At 46.4% G+C, this 26441-nt stretch overlaps 2 protein-coding genes across 2 annotated transcripts; one reads left to right on the top strand and one right to left on the bottom strand.

The window, feature by feature from the left end:
* The first annotated feature begins 16308 nt into the window (after positions 1-16308).
* LOC123751196 (uncharacterized abhydrolase domain-containing protein DDB_G0269086-like) lies at positions 16309-16962 on the top strand. Its single transcript, XM_045733296.2, has one exon. The coding sequence runs from the start codon at positions 16309-16311 to the stop codon at positions 16960-16962; it is 654 nt and encodes a 217-aa protein (XP_045589252.2).
* Positions 16963-17408: 446 nt separating this feature from the next.
* Positions 17409-18347, bottom strand: LOC123751197 (fibropellin-1-like). Its single transcript, XM_045733297.2, has one exon. It carries the CDS (start codon positions 18345-18347, stop codon positions 17409-17411), a length of 939 nt encoding a protein of 312 aa, XP_045589253.2.
* Positions 18348-26441: the final 8094 nt, after the last annotated feature.

Here is a 26441-nt window from a genome sequence, read left to right as displayed (position 1 = left end):
GAGTTGTAAGCTAGCAAAGCAGCTAAGTAGAAGGGCGTGGAGAAACTATAGAAACAACAACACACTAGAGAGCAGAGAAAGATACCAGAGCGTCAGGAATGAATACGTCAGGGTGAGAAGAGAGGTAGAGAGGCGAAATGAAAATGACATAGCGAGCAAGGCAATGACCCAACCCAAACCTTATGTGGCATGTGCCGCATGTCACATAAGAATTAAAACAACAGTGAATGAACAGATAAGGAAACTGAGGATAGGGGCAGAAAGATTCACTACAAATGACAAGAAAGTGTGCGAAGAACTCAATAACAAATTTCATGAAGTCTCCACCTCAGAGAAAGTAGTAGTCCCAGAGATAAGGAAGGTAACATCAACCCAGACACCACTAGAGGAGTTTGTGATTACCAGTGGGGAAGTGAGGAAGCATCTGCTAGAGTTGGACGTGACAAAGGCTATAGGCCCGGATGGAATCTCACCATGGATTCTAAACGAAGGAGCAGAGGCTCTGTTCCTACCACTCTCTACGATGTACAACAAGTCACTGGTAACAGGTGAACTGCCAAAAATTTGGAAGACGGCCAATGTAGTCCGAATATACAAGAACGGTGATAGGCAGGAGGCTCTGAACTACAGGCCAGTGTCCCTAACTTGCATTCCATGCAAGATGATGGAAAAGATTGTGCGTAAATAACTAGTAGAACATCTGGAGCGAAAGAACTTTGTAAGACAACATCAACATGGGTTCAGAGATGGCAAATCATTCCTAACAGAATTAATTGAGTACTATGACCAGGCAACAAAAATCAGGCAAGAGAGAGAGGGCTGGGCAGACTGCATATTTCTGGACTGCCAGAAAGCTTTTGACACAGTACCACATAAGAGACTAGTGCACAAACTGGAGATCCAGGCAGGAGTGAAAGGGAAGGTACTCCACAGCATGAGAGTACCTAAGCAACAGGACACAGCGAGTCACCGTGAGGGGTGAGGTCTCGGAGTAGAGGGGAGTCACCAGTGGAGTCCCACAGGGATCAGTCCTTGGACCTATACTGTTTCTGATATACGTAAATGATCTCCCAGAAGGAATTGACTCGTTCCTCTCGATGTTTGCTGATGACGCGAAAATTATGAGGAGGATCAAGACAGAGGAGGATAGGTGAGGCTACAAGAAGACCTGGACAAACTGAAGGAATAGTCCGACAAGTGGTTACTAAAGTTCAACCCAAGTAAAATTAAGGTAATGAAATTAAGAAGAGGAACTAGGAGGCCAGTCACTGGATACCGAATGGGAGATGAAGTCCTTCACGAAACGGACAGAGATAAAGATCTAGGAGTTGATATCGCACCAAATCTGTCTCCTGAAGCCCACATCAAAAGAATAACATCAGCGGCCTATGCGAGGCTGACTAACATCAGAACTGCTTTCAGAAACCTGTGCAAGGAATCCTTCAGAACCTTGTATTCCACATATGTAAGATCAATCCTGGAGTATGCGGCCCCAGCATGGAGGCCGTATCTAGTCAAGCACAAGACAAAGCTGGAAAAAGTTCTGAGGTATGCCACTAGGTTAGTCCCAGAACTAAGAGGCATGAGTTATGAGGACAGACTACGTGAACTGCACCTCACGTCGCTGGAAGACAGAAGAGCTAGGGGAGACATGATCACCACATACAAAATTCTCAGGGGAATTGACAGGGTAGACAAGAATGGATTATTTAACACGGGTGGCACACGCACAAGGGGACACAAGTGGAAGCTGAGTACCCACATGAGCCACAGAGACGTTAGAAAGAACTTTGTCAGTGTCAGAGTAGTTAATAAATGGAATGCATTAGGCAGTGACGTGGTGGAGGCTGACTCCATACACAGTTTCAAATGTAGATATGATAGAGCCCAGTAGGCTCAGGAACCTGTACACCAGTTGATTGACAGTTGAGAGGCGGGACCAAAGAGCCAAAACTCAACCCCCGCAAGCACACGTAGGTGAATACATCTACTTGATGAGTGACACATGGACCTCAGAGAAGGACACAGTGTTCTATATCATTGTCTGACCCTCCTCACTCCTTCCCTCCTCACTCCTTCCCTCCTCACTCCTTCCCTCCTCACTCCTTCCCTCCTCACTCCTTCCCTCCTCACTCCTTCCCTCCTCACTCCTTCCCTCCTCACTCCTTCCCTCCTCACTCCTTCCCTCTCCTCTTCCGGTGTCACATCTCTTTCCCAGAAACCGATTTTATATTTGTTCCCCATAAATTAGCTTCATATATCCCTAGAAACCGGTTTTCATATAAGTATAAGAAACAGGTTTCCCAGATCATCAGAAACAAGTTTTATATAATCCCGGAAACGGGTTTTATATCCTTATCCAGGTTGTCATGTTCAGTGATCACTCACCGTCACTATCCTTCTCTTAGAAGGCGAAGACACGAGGATAGAGAGAGAGAAAGGGATATGAGAGAGAGAAAGAAATCATCAACAATTTCCCATCCAATTACGAAACCGCTTCATCTTTCAACAAATCATGGCGAGTATTTATTAAATAGTTTGCTAGAGCTGCAAAGCACTTTACGAGCTTAGACGAACAAGCAAAATGGTTGAAAGATGAAATTTTTAAGTGAATTTGTAAATCCCAGATGATTCCCGGCCCAAGATGGGTATATAGAATTAGGCAGATATAGGAAAATTAAGATATTGAAGTATAGATGTAGGAAGAGGGAGATGGGGCAATAGAAGGAGGAGAAATGCATGAAAAGGGATGGAGATAAAGGCACAAAGGGGCAGAATAGATAGAAAAGAGGGAAAGTTGCTTGTAGCAATAGAATATTATGTCATTATATATTGTGTATCATTTATTTTTTATTCCTGGTTAGTTTTATTATTTGATGGCTTATGCCTTCAAAACATAGATGCCGAACAGCTTAGGGAACACGTCTTGAAGGCAGCTGAAGGCAGTAGAGGACAGCTGAAGGGCAGCCAACGTATGGAACACGGAGTGAGCAGCCTTCAGGTACCATCAACACGTCGTTCCTAAGCGGTCTTAGGCAAAGGTTAAAGGAAAGGTTGAGAGGCATAATAGACATTTCCAATATTTTAGAGGCTTAAGGAGAGAGAGAGAGAGAGAGAGAGAGAGAGAGAGAGAGAGAGAGAGAGAGAGAGAGAGAGAGAGAGAGAGAGAGAGAGAAAGAGAGAGAGAGAGGGAGGGAGAGAGAGAGAGAGAGAGAGAGAGAGAGAGAGAGAGAGAGAGAGAGAGAGAGAGAGAGAGAGAGAGAGAGAGAGAGAGAGAGAGAGAGAGAGAGAGAGAGAGAGAGAGAGAGAGAGAGAAAGCGAGAGAGAGAGAGAGAGAGAGAGAGAGAGAGAGAGAGAGAGAGAGAGAGAGAGAGAGAGAGAGAGAGAGAGAGAGAGAGAGAGAGAGAGAGAGAGAGAGAGAGAGAGAGAGAGAGAGAGAAGAGGAAGCATCACAACACACCCAATCTGTCTGGTCGCAGCATCTCACAGTGTCAACACAAGCCCCAGTCATCTTCCTTAGCCTCGGGGACGCTTCTCATTGATTCCTTCTGAAGCTCTTAAACTGTCCTTTAGTAGCTGTTTACTTCCAGTCTTTCACTGTGATTCTGGCCATCAATGTATTATATTTATATACATCCTTCACTGAATTCCTGAATGAACTGGACAAGGATTCTTGACATGAATCTTTATTAACACCAAAATTCCTTTAATTAATTACATTATGTGTTCTGGTAAATTACTAAGGATTTCTCTAAAGTTCATTTTCCATTTTACCTTGAAAGTATGGGCCAATAAGCCTTCTGCAGCCCCTATGTTTATCCCTTATGTATCCCCCCATGTTTTCACCTTCATTGTATTATCACCTGACCTAATGCGGGTATAAAATCAACTAGTATTGTAAGATCTGTTCACTTGAGAATGAACCATGGAGGTTCGAAACGTCGTGCAAATTATACAAATAAGTGTAATACACTCTATAGTAAATCACTTCTTTTCTTCACCTTAAAAGTACGAAAATGAGTTTTGGAGAACTCCTATTCCATTTAAGCCCTGATGCTAAGAAAATAGTTAGAGGGATAGAAGCCCTAAACCAGAAAATAATAAATACAGAATATGCGGTCATATTCAATGAAACATGTTTGAAAGAAAACCTGCTGCCAGTATACACCAATATATATATACATATATATATATATGTAATATATATAAATATACAGTAATAATTCCATAATCCACACTAGAAGAGTTAGCGTGAGCGTATGAGAGATCATTATTTCCTTCTTAATGACAAAAAATTAAATCTATTCCTATTGTTTTAAAATTCATTTATTTTCTTGGAAGAAGTATTCGTAAAGGAAATGCCTCAATACCCCAGTGAAGAAAACCGGAAGCGATGAACAGCGGCAATACCCAGACAATTATGCAAATTAGGGATATTGGAATATATATTGCACAGTTTTCTCAGTTCCACCAACTCTCCTCAACTCATTTTCCTTTTCAGCTTTCCTCGATACTGAGTCTTTTTTTTTTTGCAGGGAAACCCCCTGCTAGAAGGGAAAACATTTCTGCCTTGTAAATGTCATAATTTCATGATCGTACTTATTGTAAGTGTATATGTATGTATGTATGTATGTATGTATGTATGTATGTATGTATGTATGTATGTATGTATTTATGTATATATATATATATATATATATATATATATATATATATATATATATATATATATATATATATATATATATATATATATATATATACATACATTGTGACGATAATCTCTTTCAAGAGAGATTGAGCCTGCTCTTCCCTCCAAAGCACGTTACATTAACAGATAATATAGAAGATATATCCAGCAAGTATCTCCAAAACGTTTTGCCCAGAGAGCAAAACGTATCCAGCACACCGGCACACCTGCTCGCCTCCGCCACTGTTAACCGGCAAACTGCTTGTCCATCACCTGCCTGTCGCTGATTGGCTGGTGTCGCACCTGCCCCACCACCCTCCACCACAAGTTGATGTCTGGGCTGCAGCGACCCAGAGAAGGCAGAATATCTCAGTGCTCCTTGCAGTTGACACGTCTCATTGGTAGACTAAGCCTTGGCTTTCGTGTACTAAGGGAGGTGGCAGCTCGAAGCCAATATTCCGGCATCATCATTCTTATTTACTTTGCTATTACTCATTTGTCTTAACGTAACTTTTCATTTTCCAGTGATTATTTTTATTATTTTGTTTGTTGACTTGTCTGTTATATTTTATACTCAATTTTATTCATGTCTTGTTTTTCTAACGTAATTAAAATTTCATTGTTAAATTTACTTGTGTTTTGTGTGTCTTCCCATTACCTTACCACAGACGAAGGTTCCAGCTTTTCTCTTTTTTTTTTCTTTATGTGACGAGGCCCTGCCCCTAGCTTTTGAAACAGCCGAACACCAACGCTTTACCGTCACATAAAGTGGGGGCCTGCCCTAGGAGCTTCACTCAGGTACTGGTGCCAAGTAGTAATTTATGGTAAGCGTATTTGGCTTTGGTAACGTAGCTTTTACTATTTTTCATATTCAATTTTATTTTTATATGGTGCTGTGTGTATTGTGCATTCCGAGAGTAGCATATGGTGAAGGTGAGACAACTTTGGATTACGTGGTGACTGTAGGCCTCAGTCATACTCTTAATTGGTCATCTCTCCCTCCGTGTTATTACTCGTGTTTACCATCTTTTGTCCCTTGGATATTTCTCATATTTTCGACAGATCATCATATTGGTACCCTGGTACTGTGGTCTGCCCCCGGGTCAAGTGCACCTAATCTTCTGCAATCTGACAGTAGGAGGATAAAGAGGGCCATAGTTCCTCTAGCACGAACTTTAGTTGCTGAATTGGGACCTCAGCAGCAGTTCTCGTCACCAGTTGACACCTCGCACCCCTACACGTCGGTCAGAGATGATGATACATACATTGGTAGGGAATTAGCTTTCTTTTTTCAGAGCACAAAAGTTCGTTAATTCTGTAAGTATCATATTAATTTCAGTGGGAAAACTTGCTTATGTCCTATAGAGACTCGGCAAGGTATGCCTACATTCTTGGATTACCAATTTTACTTTTGAGGCAATTAACTGTTTCATTTGTTTTAGAAACACAGTTTCACTTGTTTAGTAGGATTTTCTTGCCCTTATCCTCTTACATGAGTACCGGGTACAAGATTTCCTGCGACCTTGATTTAATTAATCATTTAACTAACTTTCATTGTTAAAGATTCCACAGGATAGGTACCAGTTGCCACGTTGTCCTGTTTCTGACATTCACTATATCACAACAGTATATTCGTTGTGCATTTATTTGCTAATTTCACAATGTTTCGTCTCCAAGCTTTCCGTGCAGATCCAGCAGGTGAAATAAGGACTTTAAGTCGTGCCAAGAGGACTGAATTACACACTCTTGCACATGAGTATCAACTAGAAGTTCCCTACCAAGCCAACAAATATGAGATACACAACCTGTTACTGGATCATTTCTTAGAGCAAGGTAAGATAGACTCTGAAACTCACGAAACTTACTTTATTGCAGATAAAACTGATTTGGCAACGATGAAACTCAAAGTAGAGCTGGCCAAGATTGAACGCGAGCAGCAAAGGGAAGCCCTCGAGCAACAAGAACGAGCAGCTGCCATACGAAGGGAAGTACAAGAACGTGAAATCGCCCTCAAGGAACGTGAAGCTACCTTGAGGAAAGAAGAACACGAACGTGAGGTTGCAATGCTCCGTGAGCGGGAACGAGTACAGCTCGAAACAAAACAACGCCAGTTGGAGATGCAACACGAACATGACAAACAACAAGCGACTCTGGCTATGGAATGTCGTCAACGAGAATTCGCGTTGGAAACTACACACCTCGCTCAACGCCAGCAAGCTACTGCCAATCTTCCCGTCAGTTTTAATATATCACATGCAAGTAAGTTAATGCCATCATTTGTAGAAACAGAAGTTGACGTGTTTTTCACCACTTTTGAAACCCTTGCTAATCAACTCAGTTGGCCTGCCGACCAATGGGCCACCCTTCTCAGAGTACATCTTACAGGTAGAGCTGCAGTCACACTCAGTACTTTGGCGTCTGAGAATGACTACCAGACTCTGAAACAAGCAGTGTTGGACGCCTACCTCCTCTCCACAGAAAGTTATCGAAGAAAATTCCGTGACTACCTGACCTGAAGGCAAGTACCACTACCTTTCTCGAGTTTGCTAACACCAAAAGGAGATATTTTATGAAATGGCTGGAAGCAGCACATGTCTCTACCTTTGCAGAACTCGTCAACCTGATGCTAGTTGAAGAATTCTTGAGGCGTGTGCCGCCTCCTGTCCGTCTATATTTAGCAGATAAAGAAGAAACCGACTACCTGAAGTGTGCTAAGTCGGCTGACACTTACAGCCTCATCCACCGGCTGACACCCGAACCATCCTCCAGTAAGAAGTCGTGGTACAGTTACGAGAAAGTGAGTACCGATCAAGCTGGCTCGCAATTGTACTGTAAGTATTGTAGACTCTATGGACATACCATAGACAAGTGTGGTAAGTCTCAATACAAGGGAACCACTGACCAACAAAGACCCAAACCAACTCCTCCTAAGTCCGGTAAGCCTGTGATGAATGTTGGTGTTCATGTTAATGATCTTTCTCTTTTCAGTAACCACCTGTATACTGGAACTGTCTCTGCCAACGGTTCAAATCCGGAGGGACGTTTCAAATTGAAGATCTTGAGGGACACAGCGGCTCTTCAATCGATCATCTTGAGGTCGGCTGTGCCCAACATCGCCTACACCGGAGAAACTGTCTTCATCACTGACCTCACTGCTACCACTCCTTATCCTCTCGCCAGAGTCCACCTGGATTGTCCCTTCGTGACCGGAGAAGTCCAAGTCGCCATCAGGGAAAAGCCTTTTCCCATGCCTGGAGTGCAATTTCTCCTGGGCAACGACTTGGCAGAAGACCTGCAACCGACCAACCTGATCATCACGGACAAACCCCAGGTGTGTACCTCTGTGACGGATAATCCTATATTTGAGTATGTTCCAGCAAAGGTTCAAGAGAGTGATGAAGTTTCTCCTCCGGTTCTAGTGACCACCCTTGCACAAGCTGCACGACCACAGCCAGCTGACTCTACTGCTACCGCTGTCCCTCAAGACCCTCAGAAACTACCCCCGAATCTGACCAAGTTGGAGTTCCATAAGTTACAGAGGGAAGATCTTACTTTAACACCATTGTTTTTCCAGGCTGAGACTCAACCCGACAGTATTCCTGGGTTCTTCCTAGAGAACGACTTGCTCTACCGCAGATATAGACCCAGTAAACTGAAGGAGGACGCGTATCATGTCGCTTATAGAGACATGATACGCGACGGAGGTCAATATAGCCAATACTGACACACATAAGCAAGGCCCAGGACAGTACTGACCGCCTATAGAGACATGATACGCGACGCAGGTCAATATAGCCAATACTGACACACATAAGCAAGGCCCCGGACAGTACTGACCGCTTATAGAGACATGATACGCGACGCAGGTCAATATAGCCAATACTGACACACATAAGCAAGGCCCCGGACAGTACTAACCGCTTATAGGGACATGGTACGCGACATAGGTCAATATAGCCAATACTGACACACATAAGCCAGGCCCAGGACAGTACTGACCGCTTATAGAGACATGATACGCGACGCAGGTCAATATTGCTAGTTTACGCGGCCCAAACTGCGTTAGTGTTTCCCTTGAACACAAAACGTCAGCAAAGTCCGCGGAGCAAACATGTTTTGACGGCTCTCTGCTGCCATCACAAGCCTCCAGGTGGGTGGAGCGTGGCTTACAGGTGGGTGGAGCGTGGCTTACAGGTCGGTGGAGCGTGGCTTACAGGTGGGTGGAGCGTGGTTTACTGGTGGGTGGAGCGTGGTTTACAGGTGGGTGGAGCGTGGCTTACAGGTGTATGGAGCGTGGCTTACAGGTGGGTGGAGCGTGGCTTACTGGTGGGTGGAGCGTGGCTTACTGGTGGGTGGAGCGTGGCTTACAGGTGGGTGGAGCGTGGCTTACAGATGGGTGGAGCGTGGCTTACAGGTGGGTGGAGCGTGGTTTACTGGTGGGTGGAGCGTGGTTTACAGGTGGGTGGAGCGTGGCTTACAGGTGGGAGGAGCATGGCTTACTGGTGGGTGGAGCGTGGCTTACAGGTGGGTGGAGCGTGGATTACAGGTGGGTGGAGCGTGGCTTACAGGTGGGTGGAGCGTGGCTTACTGGTGGGTGGAGCGTGGCTTACTGGTGGGTGGAGCGTGGCTTACAGGTGGGTGGAGCGTGGCTTACAGATGGGTGGAGCGTGGCTTACAGGTGGGTGGAGCGTGGTTTACTGGTGGGTGGAGCGTGGTTTACAGGTGGGTGGAGCGTGGCTTACAGGTGGGAGGAGCATGGCTTACTGGTGGGTGGAGCGTGGCTTACAGGTGGGTGGAGCGTGGCTTACAGGTGGGTGGAGCGTGGCTTACAGGTGGGTGGAGAGTGGTTTACTGGTGGGTGGAGCGTGGTTTACAGGTGGGTGGAGCGTGGCTTACAGGTGTATGGAGCGTGGCTTACAGGTGGGTGGAGCGTGGCTTACAGGTGGGTGGAGCGTGGCTTACTGGTGGGTGGAGCGTGGCTTACAGGTGGGTGGAGCGTGGCTTACTGGTGGGTGGAGCGTGGCTTACAGGTGGGTGGAGCGTGGCTTACAGGTGGGTGGAGCGTGGTTTACTGGTGGGTGGAGCGTGGCTTACAGGTGGGTGGAGCGTGGCTTACAGGTGGGTGGAGCGTGGCTTACAGGTGGGAGGAGCATGGCTTACTGGTGGGTGGAGCGTGGCTTACAGGTGGGTGGAGCGTGGCTTACAGGTGGGTGGAGCGTGGCTTACAGGTGGGAGGAGCATGGCTTACTGGTGGGTGGAGCGTGGCTTACATGTGGGTGGAGCGTGGCTTATAGGTGGGTGGAGCGTGGCTTACAGGTGGGAGGAGCATGGCTTACTGGTGGGTGGAGCGTGGCTTACAGGTGGGTGGAGCGTGGCTTACTGGTGGGTGGAGCGTGGCTTATAGGTGGGTGGAGCGTTGCTTACAGGTGGGTGGAGCGTTGCTTACAGGTGGGTGGAGCGTGGCTTACAGGTGGGTGGAGCGTGGCTTACTGGTGGGTGGAGCGTGGCTTACTGGTGGGTGGAGCGTGGCTTACAGGTGGGTGGAGCGTGGCTTACTGGTGGGTGGAGCGTGGCTTATAGGTGGGTGGAGCGTTGCTTACAGGTGGGTGGAGCGTGGCTTACTGGTGGGTGGAGCGTGGCTTACTGGTGGGTGGAGCGTGGCTTACAGGTGGGTGGAGCGTGGCTTACTGGTGGGTGGAGCGTGGCTTATAGGTGGGTGGAGCGTTGCTTACAGGTGGGTGGAGCGTTGCTTACAGGTGGGTGGAGCGTGGCTTACAGGTGGGTGGAGCGTGGCTTACTGGTGGGTGGAGCGTTGCTTACAGGTGGGTGGAGCGTGGCTTACAGGTGGATGGAGCGTGACTTACAGATAGGTGTAGCGTGACTTACAGGTGGGTGGAGCGTGGCTTACAGGTTGGTGGAGCATGACTTACAGATGGGTAGAGCATGACTTACAGGTGGGTGGAGCATGACTTACAGATGGGTGGAGCATGACTTACAGATGGGTGGAGCATGACTTACAGATGGGTGGAGCATGACTTACAGATGGGTGGAGCATGGCTTACAGGTTGGTGGAGCATGACTTACAGATGGGTGGAGCATGGCTTACAGGTTGGTGGAGCATGACTTACAGATGGGTGGAGCATGACTTACAGATGGGTGGAGCATGGCTTACAGATGGGTGGAGCATGGCTTACAGATGGGTGGAGCATGACTTACAGATGGGTGGAGCATGGCTTACAGGTGGGTGGAGCATGACACGTGGAGGGAACGACATGACTGAAAGACCAGAATGGATCATTAAGAGATATTTGCATATTTAATTGTCTATTGAGCCAAATGAATTGTAAATAATAAATAAACTTCAAATATATCTCAGGTAATTCAGAACTGTCTGAGGCAGTAACTGTCTGAGACAGTAACTGTTTGAGGCAGTAACTGTTTGAGGCAGTAACTGTTTGAGGCAGTAACTGTCTGAGACAGTAACTGTCTGAGACAGTAACTGTCTGAGGCAGTAACTGTTTGAGGCAGTAACTGTCTGAGGCAGTAACTGTTTGAGGCAGTAACTGTCTGAGGCAGTAACTGTCTGAGACAGTAACTGTTTGAGGCAGTAACTGTTTGAGGCAGTAACTGTTTGAGGCAGTAACTGTCTGAGGCAGTAACTGTCTGAGACAGTAACTGTTTGAGGCAGTAACTGTTTGAGGCAGTAACTGTCTGAGACAGTAACTGTCTGAGGCAGTAACTGTCTGAGGCAGTAACTGTTTGAGGCAGTAACTGTGTGAGGCAGTAACTGTCTGAGGCAGTAACTGTCTGAGGCAGTAACTGTTTGAGGCAGTAACTGTGTGAGGCAGTAACTGTGTGAGGCAGTAACTGTCTGAGACAGTAACTGTTTGAGGCAGTAACTGTTTGAGGCAGTAACTGTCTGAGACAGTAACTGTCTGAGGCAGTAACTGTCTGAGGCAGTAACTGTCTGAGGCAGTAACTGTGTGAGGCAGTAACTGTCTGAGGCAGTAACTGTGTGAGGCAGTAACTGTCTGAGGCAGTAACTGTCTGAGGCAGTAACTGTTTGAGGCAGTAACTGTGTGAGGCAGTAACTGTCTGAGGCAGTAACTGTCTGAGGCAGTAACTGTCTGAGGCAGTAACTGTCTGAGGCAGTAACTGTCTGAGGCAGTAACTGTCTGAGGCAGGAACTGTCTGAGGCAGTAACTGTCTGAGGCAGGAACTGTTTGAGGCAGTAACTGTCTGAGACAGGAACTGTCTGAGGCAGTAACTGTCTGAGGCAGTAACTGTCTGAGGCAGTAACTGTCTGAGGCAGTAACTGTCTGAGGCAGTAACTGTCTGAGGCAGTAACTGTGTGAGGCAGTAACTGTGTGAGGCAGTAACTGTGTGAGGCAGTAACTGTGTGAGGCAGTAACTGTCTGAGGCAGTAACTGTCTGAGGCAGTAACTGTCTGAGGCAGTAACTGTCTGAGGCAGTAACTGTCTGAGGCAGGAACTGTCTGAGGCTGTAACTGTTTGAGGCAGGAACTGTCTGAGGCAGTAACTGTCTGAGGCAGGAACTGTCTGAGACAGTAACTGTCTGAGGCAGTAACTGTCTGAGGCAGTAACTGTCTGAGGCAGGAACTGTCTGAGACAGTAACTGTCTGAGACAGTAACTGTCTGAAGCTGTAACTGTCTGAGACAGTAACTGTCTGAGGCAGGAACTGTCTGAGGCAGTAACTGTCTGAGGCAGTAACTGTCTGAGGCAGTAACTGTCTGAGACAGGAACTGTCTGAGGCAGTAACTGTCTGAGGCAGTAACTGTGTGAGGCAGTAACTGTTTGAGGCAGTAACTGTCTGAGGCAGTAACTGTCTGAGGGAGTAACTGTCTGAGGCAGGAACTGTCTAAGGCAGTAACTGTCTGAGGCAGTAACTGTGTGAGGCAGTAACTGTCTGAGACAGTAACTGTCTGAGACAGTAACTGTCTGAGGCAGTAACTGTTTGAGGCAGTAACTGTCTGAGGCAGTAACTGTCTGAGACAGTAACTGTTTGAGGCAGTAACTGTTTGAGGCAGTAACTGTTTGAGGCAGTAACTGTCTGAGGCAGTAACTGTCTGAGACAGTAACTGTTTGAGGCAGTAACTGTTTGAGGCAGTAACTGTCTGAGACAGTAACTGTCTGAGGCAGTAACTGTCTGAGGCAGTAACTGTTTGAGGCAGTAACTGTGTGAGGCAGTAACTGTCTGAGGCAGTAACTGTCTGAGGCAGTAACTGTTTGAGGCAGTAACTGTGTGAGGCAGTAACTGTGTGAGGCAGTAACTGTCTGAGACAGTAACTGTTTGAGGCAGTAACTGTTTGAGGCAGTAACTGTCTGAGACAGTAACTGTCTGAGGCAGTAACTGTCTGAGGCAGTAACTGTGTGAGGCAGTAACTGTGTGAGGCAGTAACTGTGTGAGGCAGTAACTGTGTGAGGCAGTAACTGTCTGAGGCAGTAACTGTCTGAGGCAGTAACTGTTTGAGGCAGTAACTGTGTGAGGCAGTAACTGTCTGAGGCAGTAACTGTCTGAGGCAGTAACTGTCTGAGGCAGTAACTGTCTGAGGCAGTAACTGTCTGAGGCAGGAACTGTCTGAGGCAGTAACTGTCTGAGGCAGGAACTGTTTGAGGCAGTAACTGTCTGAGACAGGAACTGTCTGAGGCAGTAACTGTCTGAGACAGTAACTGTCTGAGGCAGTAACTGTCTGAGGCAGTAACTGTCTGAGGCAGTAACTGTCTGAGGCAGTAACTGTGTGAGGCAGTAACTGTGTGAGGCAGTAACTGTCTGAGGCAGTAACTGTCTGAGGCAGTAACTGTCTGAGGCAGTAACTGTCTGAGGCAGTAACTGTCTGAGGCAGTAACTGTCTGAGGCAGGAACTGTCTGAGGCAGTAATTGTCTGAGGCAGTAACTGTCTGAGGCTGTAACTGTCTGAGGCAGGAACTGTCTGAGGCTGTAACTGTTTGAGGCAGGAACTGTCTGAGGCAGTAACTGTCTGAGGCAGGAACTGTCTGAGACAGTAACTGTCTGAGGCAGTAACTGTCTGAGGCAGTAACTGTCTGAGGCAGGAACTGTCTGAGACAGTAACTGTCTGAGGCTGTAACTGTCTGAGACAGTAACTGTCTGAGGCAGGAACTGTCTGAGGCAGTAACTGTCTGAGGCAGTAACTGTCTGAGGCAGTAACTGTCTGAGGCAGTAACTATCTGAGGCAGTAACTGTCTGAGGCAGGAACTGTCTAAGGCAGTAACTGTCTGAGGCAGTAACTGTCTGAGGCAGTAACTGTCTGAGGCAGTAACTGTCTGAGGCAGTAACTGTCTGAGGCAGTAACTGTCTGAGGCAGTAATTGTCTGAGGCAGGAACTGTCTGAGGCAAGAACTGTCTGAGGCAGTAACTGTCTGAGGCAGTAACTGTCTGAGGCAGGAACTGTCTGAGGCAGTAACTGTCTGAGGCAGTAACTGTCTGAGGCAGGAACTGTCTGAGGCAGTAACTGTCTGAGGCAGTAACTGTCTGAGGCAGTAACTGTCTGAGGCAGTAACTGTCTGAGGCAGTAACTGTCTGAGGCAGTAACTGTCTGAGACAGGAACTGTCTGAGGCAGTAACGACAAGGTAATAATTGCGGAAAAGGTTTAAAAACCTCAATTAGTTTCCTTTGAGACAAACAAAACCATTCTTTGTGAATGATAAAATCATTCTCTAATCATCCTTTGATAAGGATAAAACGGGGTGACTTTCGACAACCTAAACACTGTCTTTTTCTATCCGGCCGGAGAGCTTTCAATCCGGCCCGCTCCTTTCTATCCGGCCGGAGAGCTTACAATCAAACGTGTGTCACGTCCAGAGTGGTCCGAAACGTCCTCGTTCCGTCATCGTCTAATGTGTGGTTTGGTCATCGTATATATGTGGTCCTCCCCCCTCTCTCTCCCTCCTGTTCCCGTGTTCGTACGTGGCGTACTAGTGATGAGTGTAACTGATGAATCATGCTCCTGATGCAACCATCATCAGTGTGAAAATCAAGTATCACTTCACAACCTTTCATGGCACCATTGATCAACAATAAGACCTCTAAACTACCTCATTACACCTACGCAATCCTTATTTCCCTTCTTCCTGGTTATCTTGAGGTTATCTTGAGGTGATTTCGGGGCTTAGTGTCCCCGCGGCCCGGTCTTCGACCAGGCCTTCACCCCTAGGAAGCAACTCGTAGCAGCTGTGTAACTGCTAGGTACCTATTTAATGCTAGGTAACAGGAGCATAAGGGTGAAAGAAACACTGCCCATTTGTTTCCTCTTCCACCGGGGATCGAACCCGATACCTCAGGGCTACGAATCCGTAGCGTTGTCCACTCAGCTCTCTGGCTCCCTGTCTGAAGGAGCTTGAAATTATCATGATCTGAGGATCTGATCTCAGATCATGATCTGAGGATTTGATCTAAGATCATGATCTGAGAATCTGATCTAAGATCATGATCTGAGGATCTGATCTAAGATCATGATCTGAGGATCTGAGGATCTGATCTCAGATCATGATCTGAGGATCTTGAAATTATTCATTCCGACGAGTCTCAAAATCAGGCTCGCAAATACCCGATGCACACACAAACAAGAAGATGAAACAAAAGAGAGAATCAAGAAAACAATTCTCCCTGACGCGACTGCTGACGTGGGATCAAGAATCACTCACATGTAATATTCTTTAAACGGATAACACAAAAATGAGAAAAGAAAATGAAACACAGGCACTCACTGTCTAGTATAAATTAGGCTCTTTAAGAAGTAGAAGAGACGAATTCAAGCGCCCACCCAAACAATTGAGAGGCGGACCCAAAGAGCCAGAGCTCAACCCCTGCAAGCACAACTAGGTGAGTACAGACTACATTACTTTCACCAGTTGATTGGCAGTTGAGAGGCGGAACCAAAGAGCCAAAGCTCAACCCCTGCAAGCACAACTAGGTGAGTACAGACTACATTACTTTCACCAGTTGATTGGCAGTTGAGAGGCGGAACCAAAGAGCCAAAGCCCAACTCCGGCAAGCACAACTTGGTGAGTGCAACTAGTTGAGTACTTTGACTGACAGTAGATGGAAAAATATAATAGCGCTGTGATATACAACCCTCCCCCCCCCTAACCCCCCTACCACCGCCTACCCCCCCTACCACCGCCTACCCCCCCCCCCATACCCCCCCCATACCCCCCCCCGCCATACCCCCCCCATAACCCCCCCCACCCCCAGTAAGCAACACCAGACCCTGTCCAACACAGCAATACGAGGACACCAAAGGGAACTATCAAGGGGAAAGCGCCAAGCCATTACGACTATATAGCACTAGGAAGGAATCAGGATAAGGATTTGGGATGGGACGGGGGAAAGGAATGGTGCCCAACCACTTGGACGGTCGGGGATCGAACACCGACCTGCGTGAAGCAATACCGTCTCACTAGTGGTTGAGGTACAACGCACAGAAGAACAAAATAACAGATAAAAATGTATCTCATTGCAAAACATTCAAGTTATCAGTCGAGGGTTAAAATGGCGGGGAAGAAACGTGGAAGAACATTGATAAAAGTTTTATATACACCAATATCCACAAAAATCACAATGGCGTGATATATCAAAATGAATAAATCCACAAGGGAAGTATTGAGGGTTCGAACCTTCGTCCAGGATGATCCCAGACGCGTCCTAGTCGACTACGGCGCGTCTGGGATCATCCTGGACGTAAGTTCGAACCCTCATCACCGCCCTTGTGGATTTATTAATTTTATACATAACAACTTCCCAACACAGCAGGACAGGAAGAACAACTCCCCAACACAGCAGGACAGGAAGGTCAACTTCCCAACACAGCAGGACAGGAAGGACAACTCCCCAACACAGCAGGACAGGAAGGACAACTCCCCAACACAGCAGGACAGGAAGGACAACTCCCCAACACAGCAGGACAGGAAGAACAACTCCCCAACACAGCAGGACAGGAAGGTCAACTTCCCAACACAGCAGGACAGGAAGAACAACTCCCCAACACAGCAGGACAGGAAGAACAACTCCCCAACACAGCAGGACAGGATGAACAACTTCCCAACACAGCAGGACAGGAAGGACAACTCCCCAACACAGCAGGACAGGAAGGACAACTCCCCAACACAGCAGGACAGGAAGGACAACTCCCCAACACAGCAGGACAGGAAGAACAACTCCCCAACACAGCAGGACAGGAAGAACAACTTCCCAACACAGCAGGACAGGAAGAACAACTCCCCAACACAGTAGGACAGGAAGGACAACTCCCCAACACAGCAGGACAGGAAGAACAACTCCCCAACACAGCAGGACAGGAAGGACAACTCCCCAACACAGCAGGACAGGAAGAACAACTCCCCAACACAGCAGGACAGGAAGGACAACTCCCCAACACAGCAGGACAGGAAGGACAACTCCCCAACACAGCAGGATACGAGACAATGGAGAGAGAGGCGGAGAAACATGTAATATTCTCGACCAGACCATAACCTAAAGTGAGGCGGAGAGTGAGGACACGAGGCGCGAGACCTCAGTATAACCCACCAACTGTGGCGCCGAGATCTTCCACTACATGATGGAAATCCAAGCCAAGATCTCGCCGGAGAGTTGTCCATCTGGCAACAAGAACAGATTAGAAACAAAAATTACATGGGTTGAAAACCTTTGGGAAAGCCAATTACAGTGTGGTCCATGGTTCAGCTGTGTCCTGAGTAGTCTCTGGTACAGTTGTATCCTGAGTAGTCCATGGTACAGCTGTATCCTGAGTAGTCCATGGTACAGTTGTATCCTGAGTAGTCCATGGTACAGCTGTATCCTGAGTAGTCCATGGTACAGCTGTATCCTGAGTAGTCCATGGTACAGTTGTATCCTGAGTAGTCCATAGTACAGTTGTATCCTGAGTAGTCCATGGTACAGCTGTATCCTGAATAGTCCATGGTACAGTTGTATCCTGAGTAGTTCATGGTACAGCTGTATCCTGAGTAGTCCATGGTACAGTTGTATCCTGAGTAGTCCATGGTACAGCTGTATCCTGAGTAGTCCATGGTACAGCTGTATCCTGAGTAGTCCATGGTACAGTTGTATCCTGAGTAGTCCATGGTACAGTTGTATCCTGAGTAGTCCATGGTACAGCTGTATCCTGAGTAGTCCATGGTACAGTTGTATCCTGAGTAGTCCATGGTACAGTTGTATCCTGAGTAGTCCATGGTACAGCTGTATCCTGAGTAGTCCATGGTACAGCTGTATCCTGAGTAGTCCACGGTACAGCTGTATCCTGAGTAGTTCATGGTACAGCTGTATCCTGAGTAGTCCATGGTACAGCTGTATCCTGAGTAGTCCATGGTACAACTGTATCCTGAGTAGTCCATGGTACAGCTGTATCCTGAGTAGTTCATGGTACAGCTGTATCCTGAGTAGTCCATGGTACAGCTGTATCCTGAGTAGTTCATGGTACAGCTGTGTCCTGAGTAGTCCATTGTACAGCTGTATCCTGAGTAGTCCATGGTACAGCTGTATCCTGAGTAGTTCATGGTACAGCTGTATCCTGAGTAGTCCATGGTACAGCTGTATCCTGAGTAGTTCATGGTACAGCTGTGTTCTGAGTAGTCCATGCTACAGCTGTATCCTGTCGGCATCCCATGGTTGACACGGGAGATTGTTCACGTGTTCTAGATCATTAGCAAATAAACATCCGTTGTACCTTGATGGGGTTCTGGGAGTTCTTCTACTCGCCAAGCCCGGCCCGAGGCCAGGCTGGACTTGTGAGAGCTTGGTCCACCAGGCCGTTGCTTGGAGCGGCCCGCAGGCCCCACGTACCCACCACAACCCTCTCTTACGTTCTTTTAGCCATGAATAGAGCAACTCTTCCATCTGGTTCATCCCATTAGTGAATGAATCGTCTTGAGGCTACAGTTGAATCATCTGGTCATGCAGAATGAATAGTGTAAAATGTTTCAAATACAAATGATTTGGCTTCACATTAATGGTAAAATTCATTCTGTTTAATATACACAAACACACATTTAAACATGATATACAATTCTTTTTGTTGCCACTGGCATAAGGAGCTCAAGGCACTATGAACTGTAGTGGACTGAGTGATTTTCTTTGGATTAAATTAAATCCCTCTGAACGTTATTTAAACTTTTATATTGTTAATCACCGTTCAGCGAGCCCCGGGTCTTCCCGCGCGAAGGAAGTGAACGAAGCCAAGCGGGAAGGGCGTAGATACGTCTCTTTATTGACGTTGTGGTTCCCGCTACACTCTCTGGGCGTCTCAGGACGGCGGGAGAGAAAACGGAATGATGATTTCACCGTCGGTACTGTCTTCCCTGCAAGTGACACTACCATGTACCATATATATATATATATATATATATATATATATATATATATATATATATATATATATATATATATATATATATATATATATATATATATATGCAAACAAGCCTGAATGGTCCCCAGGACTATATACAACTGAAAACTCACACCCCAGAAGTGACTCGAACCCATACTCCCACAACTGGTATGTACAGGGACGCCTTAATCCGCTTGACCATCACGACCGGACATAAGGAAGTGATAGCCGAGGCTATATGAACCACTTCCCCGCCGGCACTCGGATGGTAATCTTGGGCATAGCATTTTATCAAATCACCTCATTCTTTGGGGCACACGTGAGGAACACAAATGCAAACAAGCCTGAATGGTCCCCTGGACTATATACAACTGAAAACTCACACCCCAGAAGTGACTCGAACCCATACTCCCACAACTGGTATGTACAGGGACGCCTTAATCCGCTTGACCATCACGACCGGACATAAGGAAGTGATAGCCGAGGCTATATGAACCACTTCCCCGCCGGCACTCGGATGGTAATCTTGGGCATAGCATTTTATCAAATCACCTCATTCTTTGGGGCACACGTGAGGAACACAAATGCAAACAAGCCTGAATGGTCCCCAGGACTATATATTCAGGCTATATTCAGGACTAGACCATTCAGGCTTGTTTGCATTTGTGTTCCTCACGTGTGCCCCAAAGAATGAGGTGATTTGATAAAATGCTATGCCCAAGATTACCATCCGAGTGCCGGCGGGGAAGTGGTTCATATAGCCTCGGCTATCACTTCCTTATGTCCGGTCGTGATGGTCAAGCGGATTAAGGCGTCCCTGTACATACCAGTTGTGGGAGTATGGGTTCGAGTCACTTCTGGGGTGTGAGTTTTCAGTTGTATATAGTCCTGGGGACCAGTCAGGCTTGTTTGCATTTGTGTTCCTCACGTGTGCCAGAAAGAATGAGGTGATTTGATAAAATGCTATGCCCAAGATTACCATCCGAGTGCCGGCGGGGAAGTGGTTCATATAGCCTCGGCTATCACTTCCTTATGTCCGGTCGTGATGGTCAAGCGGATTAAGGCGTCCCTGTACATACCAGTTGTGGGAGTATGGGTTCGAGTCACTTCTGGGGTGTGAGTTTTCAGTTATATATATATATATATATATATATATATATATATATATATATATATATATATATATATATATATATATATATATATATGTATATATATATTTTTTTTTTATAGGGGTACCACCACTGGTTTAATTAAAGGGACCCACATCCTCGAAGAAGAAAATAAATAGTGTTCAGAGAAAACCTTGTGGATTCTCACTGAATTCTTTAATCTTTTCCTCTCCTACCACCCCTATTATTTTTTTTTATTTGATTTTATTACAATGCTACAGTTTACAGAAAACACACACTTATATAACAATATACCAATCAGTGTTCGAAGACCTCGTCCATCTCCTCGGGGGTCGGGTGCGTACCCAAAATACAGCACGCATTTCCCCTCTGAACAGCGACACTGAGGCGCTGGAACATAAAACTGGCCGCTCTTGGGTCTCTAGTCTTCCCAATGAGTTCCTCGCCCAGCTCCTTCAGGAACTTAAGTGCACATTTACCCCAGGCGCCCAGAGTCTCAGAGCCTATTGGCACAAACCTGTAACAACGTTCTAGGTCCCTGTATTTGTTAGTTTTCTGGGTCTCCCTGAAGGTGGCCGCCCCGCCTCCCTCAGCTGCGCTGTAAGGTAGATAGGTATCAGCCAATGTAGATGCACACGTGTAGTCCCACACGACCTGTTTACCTTCCCTCCACGGCTGCAGGGTGACCCCATCTGGGCGTTTTTGGCTGTTGTCAGGTCTGCACAACTGAGGTTCCCTTTGTGCTGGACACCCAGCTGAAGCCAAACTTCTCTTGATGATGTCATTGACTGCTTCATGTCTGGCAATCTTTCCCTGTGTCTTACGACAGATGAGACCATGGCTGCCGTATTGGTCTGCCCGTGCATGACCGCAAATACACCGGTGCTCGGTGGAGATAGGGGCGGCAAGGCGCAGAGCAACACCAATACTTAGGGTCCGATGGCCCAGGCGGGTGCCCAAGGCGGAATCTGGGACTGCCAACAGGAAGTCCCCGGCATGGGGCGCATGCACAGCTAGAAGACGCGCTTTGTCCTTCCTGGAAGCTGCCTCCAGCAATGATGTGGAGATGTTCTCCACTATGGGGCTATCCCATTTGGACTGTTTGCAGTCATTTGGAAAAGTCGGATGAGAGTTGACGAGAGTGTACCTTCTCCTTGTACCGTCTTGTACCCTAAGGTACCTTGTACCAAGGTACAAGGTCCAAGGTAAAATATATATATATATATATATATATATATATATATATATATATATATATATACCTTTGGTTTTTTGTTTGGTAACTATACTCATGCACGCAGGATGTTCACTAGTGTGTCTTATTCTTCAACTGTTTTTCTAATCATTGTAGTGGCTGTGGAGTGTGCATCTAATGCAGCTGCTGTCGTTGGATTAATGTTGAGTTTGATGCTCAGGGCTTCAGTAGCTTCACATTCCAGTAAGTAGTGCAATAGTGGCGCCTCTGCTTCTGTTCCACAGATATGACACACTTTAACTATTGGGTTCATTACCTCCCAGCAGCACTTGTAACCAAGTCTGAGTCTGTGTATGGCTACTGCAATGTCTCTGGATATCTTTTTATCAGGCTTGAAAGAGTAGTATCCATAGTGGCTTGTTCGTACCATATCGCAGTGGATCTTCCTTCCACTACTTTGGCTCTGTGGCGACTTTAGATATGCAGACGATGAGTCCCATAACGTGGCGGAGGACGTGATGACCACACCACACACCACGACGACGTTTCGGTCCGTCCTGGACCGTTATCAAGTTGATTGTGATGGGAGCGAGAGAGTTTACAATGATGATTGATTGATTGATAAGGATTAAGTCACCCAAGAGGTGGCACGGGCATGAATAGCCCGTAAGTGGTACAATTTTTTGTTCAGTAAATATTTTCACTGTTCTGAGGTCGCATTTAATCGTCAAGCTGCTACCTGCCACTCTTCTCAACCTGACATATTCATTCCTGGCATTCTGGTATCTTTCTCTGCTCTCAAGTGTCCTGTTATTCCTATAGTTTCTCCATGCCCTTTTACTTTGCTGCATAGGTAGCCTACATCTCTGATTAAACCATGGCTTTCTCATCTGCATTCCACTCTTTTCCTTTTGGGCTGGGACAAGCTTGTTTGCTGCTGCCTTGTACTTCTGCGTGATGTAGTCCATCATGTCTTGGGCCGTCTTTCCCCTAAGCTCTGTTTCCCATGTTAGGAATTTTCTTATCTTCTCATAGTTTCCCTTTCGGAATGTCAGCCTTTTGTTTACCGTATCCCTCCTCGAGTTCAATAACCCTTATTCAATCAGGTACTCAAACGCCAGTACACTGTGGTCGACGGCTAATGTACTGTACTCACCTATGTATTATGTGGATGTACTGTACTCCCTTATCCACTGGAGCGCCCTACCAGTTACTCCTGCCTGTTTCTCCAGCTTATGCATCAACCTTTTATGGGGTACTGTGTCAAAGGCTTTTCGACAGTCCAAATGTGTGTGAGCCCTCTTGTGTTAAATAGACTGTCTTTGTCTACCTTATTAATTAATTTGAAAATCTTGTATGTGGTGATCATGTTCCCCTTAGATCTTCTGTTTTCCAGCGACGTTAGGTTAATTTCCCGTAGTTTCTCCTCATGGCTCATGTCCCTCAGTTCGGGTACTAGTCTGGTGGCAAACCTCTGAACCTTCGCTAATTTATTCTTATGCTTGACGAGATATGGACTCCATGCTGGAGCTGCATACTCCAGGACTGGTCTGACATACGTGGTATACACGGTTCCAAATAATTCCTTACACAATTTTCTAAAGGCCGTTCTTATATTGGCCAGCCTAGCATATGCTGCTGATGTTATCCTCTTGAAATGAGCTTCAGGGGACAGGTCTGGCGTGATATCAACCCCCAGGTCTTTCTCTCTCTCTGACTCTTGAAGTATTTCATCTCCCAAATGATACCTTGTATCTGGCCTCCAGGTCCCATCACCTATCTTCATTACATTACATTTGTCCGGATTAAACTCTAACAACCATTTGTTGGACCATTCCTTCAGCTTGTCCAGGTCTTCTTGAAGCCTCATGCTGTCCTTCTCTGTCTTAATCCTTTTCATAATTTTGGCATCATCAGTAAACATTGAGAGGAATGAGTCTATACCCTCTGGGAGATCATTTACGTGTATCAGAAACAGGTTAGGTCCGAGTACAGAGCCCTGTGGGACTCCACTGGTGACTTCACGCCAATCGGAGGTCTCACCCATCAATGTAACTCTCTGCTTCGTATTGCTTATATACTCCCTTATCCACTGGAGCACCTTACCAGTTACTTCTGCCTGTTTCTCCAACGCATGCACCAGCCTCTTATTGGGTACTGTGTCAAAGGCTTTCCGACAGTCCAAGAAAATGCGGTCTGCCAACCCATCTTTCTCTTTTTCCCAAATCTTCGTCGTCTGACTGTAAAATTCTATTAAACCATTGAGGGAAGATTTACCCTCCCTGAACCCATGTTGATGGGTTGTCACGAAGTCCCTTCTCTCCAGATGTGTTACTAGTTTTGTTTCTTACGATCTTCTCCATCACCTTGCATGGTATACAAGTTAAGGTCACTGGCCTGTAGTTCAGTGCCTCTTGTCTGTTACTCTTTTTGTTTATTGGGACCACATTCGCCGTCTTCCATATTTCTGGTAGGTCTCCCGTCTCCAGTGACCTACTATACACTATGGAGAGTGGCAAGCTAAGTGCCTCTGCACACTCTTTCAATACCCATGGTGAAATCCCGTCTGGACCAGCAGCCTGTCTCACGTCCAAATCCAACAGGTGTCTCTAGAGCTCGTCTCTGGTAATTTTGAACCCTTCCATGGCCTCCAAGTTTACTGCAACCTCTCCTAGCTATACGATGTCACCTTGTTCTATTGGGAAAACCTCCTGGGATTTCTTGTTGAGTTCTTCGCACATCTCTTTGTCATTCTCTGTGTACCTGTCCTCACCTGTTCTGAGTTCCATCACCCGTTCTTTCACTGTTATTTTCCTCCTGATGTAACTGTGGAGCAGGTTTGGTTCTGTCGTAGTTTTCTCTGCTTCTCTTCTGCCACTAACATACTCGATTCTGGCTCTATGGTATCCTTCTCTGCTTTCTGGTGTTCTGTTATTGCAGAAGTTCCACCACGCCCGTTTGTTCAGTTCCTTTGCTTTCATACATGCCCTATTAAACCACGAATTCTTCTTTTGCTTCTCATTTTGTTTTTCTTTTGGGCCGGGATAAACGTGTTTACTGCCTCCTGACACTTTTAGGTGACAAAGTCCATCATGTCTTGTACAGACTTAGTTCAGAGTTCTGTCTCCCATAGTATATTCCTTAGGAATTTTCTCATCTCCTCATAATTTCCCTTTCGGTACACCAGCCCCTTAGTTTCTAGTTCTTTTTTTTTGGGGGGGGGGGGGAGAGGAGATAACTCCTAACTCTACCAGGTACTCAAAAATCAGTACACTCTGATTACTTATTCCCAAGGGGGCTTCCAACTTAACTTCCCTTATATTCGACTCATTTAGGGTTAATTATCAGATCAAGCATGACTGGTTCATCTTCCCATCTCATTCTTGTCGGTCCCTTGATGTATTGGCTTAGAAAGTTTCTTGTTGCCACGTCCAGCAGCTTAGCTCTATATGTGTCTGGCCCTCCATGTGGGTCTCTGTTCTTCCAATCTATCTTCCCTAGTTAAAGTCTCCCATGATTTGGAGTCTGGATCCGTTCTTGCTAGCCACAGAAGCTGCTCTCTCTATTATATTGATGGTGGCCAAGTTGTTTCTATCATATTCCTGTCTGGGTCTTCTGTCATTTGGTGGTTAGTTATATATATGACTATTACCAGAAGTTTTTGTCTCCAAATTGCTATGGTACCTGTTATGTAGTCACTGAAACCTTCACATCCCTGTATAACCATCTCCTCAAAACTCCAGCCTTTTCTTATCAGCTGAGCTGAGCTGCATTTGTTATGATTTTCGTTAGTTTTTTTATGTGAGTGATATTATGTCTGGGGGTTTTCTTCTAGCACCCATTCTCCAAGCTCAATGAATTTATTTGTAATCCCATCTATGATTGTGTACATTGCCTTGAAGCTCACTTTCTTCTGACCTATCTCATTTCCTCTTCTTGGTGGGCTTACTGCTGATGCAGGAAGTTGTTCCATTGGTGTGGAGATTTGAGGGGTAGTCAACTGGGTCTCAGAGGATTCTAGGGTGAGGGGTGGGGGGTCATGGGAAGGGGGGACTGGGAGGGTATGGGATGAGGAGGGAAGGGCAACAGGAAGGGTATGGGGATGGAGGGTATGGGGAGGAAGGGTATGGGGAGGGAGGGTATGGGGAGGAAGGGTATGGGGAGGGAGGGTATGGGGAGGAAGGGTATGGGGAGGAAGGGTATGGGGAGGGAGGGTATGGGGAGGGGAGGGAGGGAGGGAATGGGGAGAGGAGGGGAGGGTTGAATGAGCATTTGAGTGGGAACAGGGAGAGTTCAGGGTACGGACGATTTGTATGGGGAGGAGGGTGGGGTGTTACCCTACCCTCTGGGGTTGCTGGGGTGCTGGTAGGGGGTTTACTCCCCCCCCCCCACCTGTTAAAATATTGTATTCGGTGCTATGATATCCTGGTTCTCTCCTCTTTCCCTGCACTTCTATCTTGCATCTGCTGCCATTGCTCTTTCTTCTCTCGACATGCCCCTCTGGAGGAATACTTTCTTGTATCCTCTCACATTTATTAGTGTGCTCTTCCTTGCTAGAATTTCCTTCACCGTGGTGTCGTTTGCAAACACATTCTTTATAAGGCGGTCTTTGTCCTCGTTGTATCAGCCTAGCCTGGAAAACCTTCTCTACGTTTTGTTCAGACCCTTTCATCTGTAATCCCTTTAGGATCTCTCTCATTGCCACTCTGTCCTTGTCTTTTCATTCTGTCTTACTGGAGCCTTATTGATCCTTAATGCCCACTGTTGCCATTAATCTTTTCCTCTCCAGCAGCTGACTAGTGCACCATGTTGCTTCCTGTGAGGAAGCTGCTTTTATGGCTACTTCCTTCTCTGTGAACATTGCTTCTGAACTCTTTTTTACCATTTCTGCAAATGTTGCATGTACAGTGGCAGTCCCTTCCATTGATATGCTAGTACTGATGTACTAATGTAGTGTATCAATACAAATGCTGCTCTGGAGACTGCGCTCCAAAATATATGCTACATTGGACATACTACGAGAACACTGAGTAAACGT

This window comes from Procambarus clarkii, chromosome 49, assembly GCF_040958095.1.
Source record: "Procambarus clarkii isolate CNS0578487 chromosome 49, FALCON_Pclarkii_2.0, whole genome shotgun sequence".
Classification (NCBI taxonomy): domain Eukaryota; kingdom Metazoa; phylum Arthropoda; class Malacostraca; order Decapoda; family Cambaridae; genus Procambarus; species Procambarus clarkii.
The sequence above is the reverse complement of the archived record's forward strand: the minus strand, read 5'-3'. Positions and strand labels throughout refer to the sequence as shown.